The 5,954-nt window shown below is 41.4% G+C and overlaps 1 protein-coding gene across 11 annotated transcripts in view; it reads right to left on the bottom strand.

Moving 5' to 3' along the window:
- The window catches only part of HERC3 (HECT and RLD domain containing E3 ubiquitin protein ligase 3), a 77,860-nt gene that overhangs the window by 8,307 nt on the left and 63,599 nt on the right, over window positions 1-5,954 (bottom strand). For 6 of the 11 annotated variants that reach the window (XM_025197273.1, XM_025197278.1, XM_025197277.1 and 3 more), the window contains 3 exons: window positions 5,207-5,289; window positions 1,292-1,475; window positions 329-431 (listed from right to left, as the gene is read on the bottom strand). In XM_025197273.1, the coding sequence (XP_025053058.1) occupies window positions 329-431; window positions 1,292-1,475; window positions 5,207-5,289 (370 nt within the window). Of the gene's footprint in view, window positions 1-328; window positions 476-1,291; window positions 1,476-5,206; window positions 5,290-5,954 lie in introns of those variants that run through there. The other 5 variants (XM_025197279.1, XM_025197281.1, XR_003092696.1 and 2 more) reach the window with 4 other exon arrangements.

Genomic DNA, 5,954 nt, shown 5'->3' with positions numbered 1-5,954 from the left:
TGTGTGTGTGTGTGTGTGTGTGTGTGTGTGTGTGTGTGTGTGTGTGTGTGTGTGTGTGTGTGTGTGTGTGTGGGTGTGGGTGTGGGTGTGGGTGTGGGGGTGTGGGGGTGTGGACCAGCCCCAAGGTTTATGATTTGACTTTATTACAGTGTTTCAATCCACCTAATAAACCAGAATTTTAAGGATCCGAGTTGGACATTTGTAGCCAACAAGAGGAAAAAAGAAAAAAAAGTCAGTGGTGTTACTTTGGACTCCCATTATTTTAACAGAGATTCAAATTTGGTTCTGTGGTTCTAAGAGACTGCAAATACCACTGAAAAATACTTACATAGAAATTTCTTCTTCTTTTCCAAGGGAAATTCATGAAAGGTTTCCCAGAACATCTTTACTGTTGGGTGTGTAGCAGAGTAATCCCCTTTGTAGATAGTGCTCTGTCAAGAAGAGCCACCAACATTTCACTTACAAAAAGTAAAGACTAAAAAGAAATGTTAACCCAGAAATAGCTTCCCTTTGCTTATATTGTCTACTTGTCTTCCTACTTAGGACTCTATTTCCAGCTATTTATTTGACAAAAAGATTATAGTTGTTGAAGTGCTAAAACCATGAATAGGAACTTACAGTCTATAATATAAAGTCTGTATTACTTAGTTTGTAGTTTGTTTCTCTGTTCCAAATGTTAGTACATTATATGCATGTGCTAACAGAATACACTTTAACCACACGAGGGGGCATCACAAGATTTACGGACCCGTTAAGTTCTAGGCCTTGTGCTGCTCTTCCTCTGTGCTGAGATGAATTTTACCAAGACTGTTCATGGTTATACCTTCCCCTAAATCTCAAACTTCAGGCCTAATAAAAAAGAGAAAATACTGCCCCATTCTGCCTCAAGACAGTAGCAAGATAGCTTAGCAGTCTAACAGCTTTTGAGTGCCTAAGAAAAAGGTACTCGAGAGTGGAAGTGGAAGGGAGTAATTTAGCTCATCTCCTTCCATCAGAGACCCAATATTAAGACCATGGTCAAAAATGTACCTACTTGCAAAATAAGATGTCTTAGGTACTTTAATGGCCCCCATTCCCATAATATCTGAACACCAGGAAATCTTCACCACACAGGTAGACAGAGGCAGAGAAAACTTTAGTGACTTGCCCAAGGTCTCACTGCAAATCTGTGCGAGAGCAGGGAATTTACCATCAGTCTCCCAAATCCCAGGTTAGTGTCCTAACCTCTGCACCATCCTTAACAGTTCCTGTACCCATGAAGGAAAATAAAGCAAGTTCTCCGTAAGTTTACCTCTTCCAGTTCCTCCCAGTTGTAGTTGCTGTTCCCAACTATCATGGCCCTCAGCTCTGTGGGCTGAAAGAGTTCAAGCACTTTCCCACCACACACTTTCAGAAAGCCAGTAGAGAAGGCTGTATACCATTCATGGACTGAGAGACTGAAGATATAATTCACGTAGGCATCAACAAATTCTTGCCTGGCATGTTGAGAGGGTGGAAAGAGAAATACTATTAATTCATGTTGCAGAGTAACTCGGTTGCCAGTTTTACTAATAAGTGACCATTCATGCTGTGGGTTGGAAATGCACTCAGAAGGGGGGGGGGGGGAAGTCTCCCGTGTATTTAAAAAAATATATTATAAAATGGCCGAACTGTTCAGGAGGCCGAGGATAAACATTTCCAAGACATTTCAGGACATACCAGGTCCTCCATGCTTCATTTTCTTATAGCTTCTCCCTGTGATATGCCACTGCAGAAGCCAGTGTAAAGACTTAAATGGCAAGTGCTAATATGCAAGTATCATCCTATATCTGTTTAACCTGTTGGTAGTGGCAGCAGTCTCTCAGCACATAATGTGCATTATTAATACAAACATGCATAAAGGCAGGCATCCAGCTGCCCAGAGCATTGAGGACTGAGTGTGAGGCAGGGCAACTGAGTTTTTGGGAGCTGCTAAGTCACAGAGGCCTTTTTTCTGCTGTATGCATTTTAGTACATTTAATAGACAATGTTACATTAAAGAAAACATCAGGATTAGGTCTCCTTAGGAACACATCCATCTTCGAACCCAGCTTGAACAACTGTACAGTCCGGAAAAAACTTGGCAGTTCTTTTCAGCCATCAGGTCATGACAGAGGTACAGGGAGTTATTCAACCCAGTATTTCCTCTCCACTTTTCTGATCTGCTGCTTTCCAAGACTGATCAGGTCTAGGAGTCAAACTAAGCAGGTTGAGACCAAGATTAAAAAAAAAAAATAGCCTAATACGTCCACATTTTGGCATCCATTTTACTTCCTCATTCCAGTGAGCCCCCTGGGAACCGCTAGGTGCTCAGCACGTTTTAAAAGCCTGAGTACGGACATGAACACGAGGTCCCATTTGTTAAGTCTTGATCTAAACCTTCTATAATTTCACTCTCTTTCCTCTTAACAGAAATACGGGGGGAAATGTCTAGTTAAAAATCTATGTAATGCCCTTTATTCAAGCCAGTTTACAGTATTTAAGAAACGCTTATCCTAAGCTATGCTGAAGTGAATACAAGTGCCAGTATTACTGCATCCACAGTTGGGGGACATACGTCTTCAACTGTCAATTTTCCTACCAGTTATAGGTAAATTATTGTAAAAGTAGCCCCAGGAGTGCTGGCAAGGACAATGAGCAGGCTTTCCTCAGGCATAGAAGAACCACCCTATTTTGCTTTGGGGATGATCAAGAGCCATAGTCTTTAATAAAGACAATGTCCTGTAGGCTTGGCTGGAACCATCTTTAGTCAGAGGGTAAACTCATTTATTCTATGCCTATCCTTCCTTTCCTCATAATACTGTGACAAGAATGGGACACACAACAAAACATTTCCCTTTAAATATGGCTTACAGTACACTTCAGTGCACTAGACAGCACAAATTCATGACTAAAAACTTCCCCTAAAGGCTGCTAGTTGTCTACCCGCACTCCAAACATTTCATTGGTGTCTACATAGCATTTGATAACAGCTCATGCTACTGCTAACTTGCTAAGCAGGTCAGGAAATCCAGCAGAGTCAAGCATCCGTCTCTCTAGATGAGGAAGACAAAATGTTTTGTTTAAAAGTTTTGTTTGAAAAAACATTCACCTCCAAGCAGAGGGAGGAGGATTCTTGTGACATGTAAGTAACCAGAGACCTGAGAAAAATTAAAGAAAGGAAAACAGACAAGCAGAAACAAGAACCTAAAATAAGAAATAGAAGTAGGATTAAAGGGAATTTTGTTTTCCAGTATGTACCACTATGCTTGCTCACTTGAGAGGTGACTAACCCATGAGGGAAATCCTTCCTGATAATGTAAAAAAAAAAACCAAACTAACCACGAATCAGGTGCCCAACATCCTTTCTGCTGTTACGGCTTCAGGGAAAACTGTGTATGCAAATTTCATACGCTATGTTATAAAATCTAACCTGGCAACTCCAGAGAAGGGAAAGCTCAAGATGCTTCTCAGTTCACTTTTTTGGTTTTATCAAACTTGCACCCCATTCTAATTTCCAGGTAAAGCAATTTCCAGTAAAAAGAGAAGTGCCTGAGGATACACGCTCTACAAATCACTGGGGCAAGGAAGGACAGCAGATCAGTCCCATTGCCTCCAATACAATGTGGGGAAGAAGTCACTAAGCACTAAAGGAGTTAATAGCCTTGTCTAGACTAGGATTAAGAGATTAGACTGGATTCAAATCTCTAGTCAAGACAAAGCAATTACATTTTGAAATGGACTAAAAACTGGTTGAGCAAAGCCTAGACTTTCCTCTTGGTGCACGCCTCCTCTAGAGTTTTCTGGAGTCAATTAACACATCTTCAGAAATGACCCAATGCATTCCCCCAAACATCTGCACTGGGCTACAAACATCTGCACTTTATCTAAAGCCTGGTATTTACTTTACAGTAATGTAACCCTAGTCACAGGATCCATCTCTGCACAGTGGCTAGCTATGTACCTACAGAGTTACATAAAGATCAACGCACAGGATTTTACCTCAAAAGAGCTACCTTGACAAACATGTACATTTTTGTGGTCATGATGTAGCCAAAGAGATCTGTTATCTGTTACTGCAACACTGTCAAGAACAGCTCATTTATTACAGTAACCTCAGGTTCACAGATTCTGCCCCCCACCCTTTTCAGAAACAATCAAAACCCTTCTTAATAATCAGATTAATTGAGGAGGACTTCATCCTTCAGCATGCCTATACTACTTCCAGCAGTCCCAATACCAGCCCTGAACTGACCAGTCACTGGATTACGTTGCTTTGCCAGCACAGAATTATAAGTCTGCTTCCAATAAGAGAGACCATTTGTAAAAATCCAATTATAGGATTAAGAGGAAAACAGTTTAACAGCTGAACAAAAGGGGTGGGGGGGGGGAAGGTAGCTGGGCTGGCATTCACACAAGGAGTTCATTCAAGCGAGAAGGTGTGCATCAGTATTTGGGTTACAGTGGTACTTGGGGGCTCCAGTCTGGAACTAAGGCCCATCCCTGCTACGTACTCTGTCAGACACATGTGCACACGCTCGTGCACGTATGGAGAAGTTGGTTCCTTCCTCACAACACCAAATAGTTTATACCAGTTCGCTAATCTCAATTTCTTTCAACACCTCTATGGTTAAGGACAGCCTCTGCCCTGCACAATCTCAGAGGCTAGGCTTCAGGGGCAAGAATCACCCTGAAATCCCAATCCACTATGTAACATGACTGTGTTAGGGACCTAAGTGATGGACAGACCATATATGAATATGCATGTGAAGGAAAGGGAATTTTACAATATGCTGTGGCAAGCTGAGCTCTTGAAAATCTAGTCACTTATTTACATGCCTAAACAAAAATCATTGGGTTCCGACAACTTCTGAGTGCATGCACGTGGCCCCAAGCAGCCTTGAGGGGAAGAAGGGGACTGAGTCCCCTGTAGGGAGAGAGCTGGGCAGGGCTGGGGCTGCTGTCTTGTGTTTGAATTTATCATAGTTTCAGGGGACAGTAGAGCAAGGCTGGTATGTATCACTATTAATTACATATAATAATGGATTCGCTTTACGCTAATTCACTTTATGTGAGGTTTTTTTGGAACGCAACGCTCGCATAAAGGGAAACCCGAGTTTATCTAAATAGTCAAATATGTGTCTACTGACCAGGGCTTCACCCAAAGCGCATTTCAATTGCCCAGTGTGCAGAGCACAAGACAACTCACCGATTATCCTTCTGCACCGTAATTTTGTCTCCTTCAGGTATTAAGTTCTTCTGCTCTGTCACGCCATAGCTTTCCCTGCATATCTAGGTAAAAACCAAAAAGTTCATTTCACCATTCTGCATCTCACTACACAAGTGAGAAGAATGGGTGCAGGGCTCCTTTACAGCTGGACATTAGTATATGAAGAACCTGGGAAGAGAAGCTGTAAAAATGGACATAGTGAGTTCCAAAAAAAGATACACTCTGTGGTACTGTGCCATGTTCTATCTCTTTTCATAGTCTGGATTCATTAGATCATGATTTGCTATCATGCCCAAATGCAGACTTGGAAGAGACTACTCTCAAGTCAACTCTCTCTTAAAAATTGAGAGATGGATGCTAAAAGCTTCACTTAACCAATGCTACACACCTTGGCAAGCAAAGCAGTCCTCTTTTAATAACTGAAATACAGGATACACAATTAATTTACTCTCACAGTAGACAAAAGACCATTTACTAAAGGTTATTTTTAGTTTTTGCCTCCATCTGTGATAGGGATTGAATGCCATTAACACACAGGTACACTCTGGATAGCTAACATTATTATACGTGTCTCGCAAATAAAATATTACGGTCCAGCTTTTTATCTGGCCAACAAATAAATTACAAGACTTGTCCCCAGAAAGTCCCTATGGAGATTATTATAAAACAAGCTTTAGCTTTAAGCATAGCAGTAAAACTGGTCTTTTGCCTGAAACAGCGCAGAGAC

Source organism: Alligator sinensis, unplaced genomic scaffold (genome assembly GCF_000455745.1).
Source record: "Alligator sinensis unplaced genomic scaffold, ASM45574v1 scaffold125_1, whole genome shotgun sequence".
Lineage (NCBI taxonomy): Eukaryota > Metazoa > Chordata > Crocodylia > Alligatoridae > Alligator > Alligator sinensis.
The sequence above is the reverse complement of the archived record's forward strand: the minus strand, read 5'-3'. Positions and strand labels throughout refer to the sequence as shown.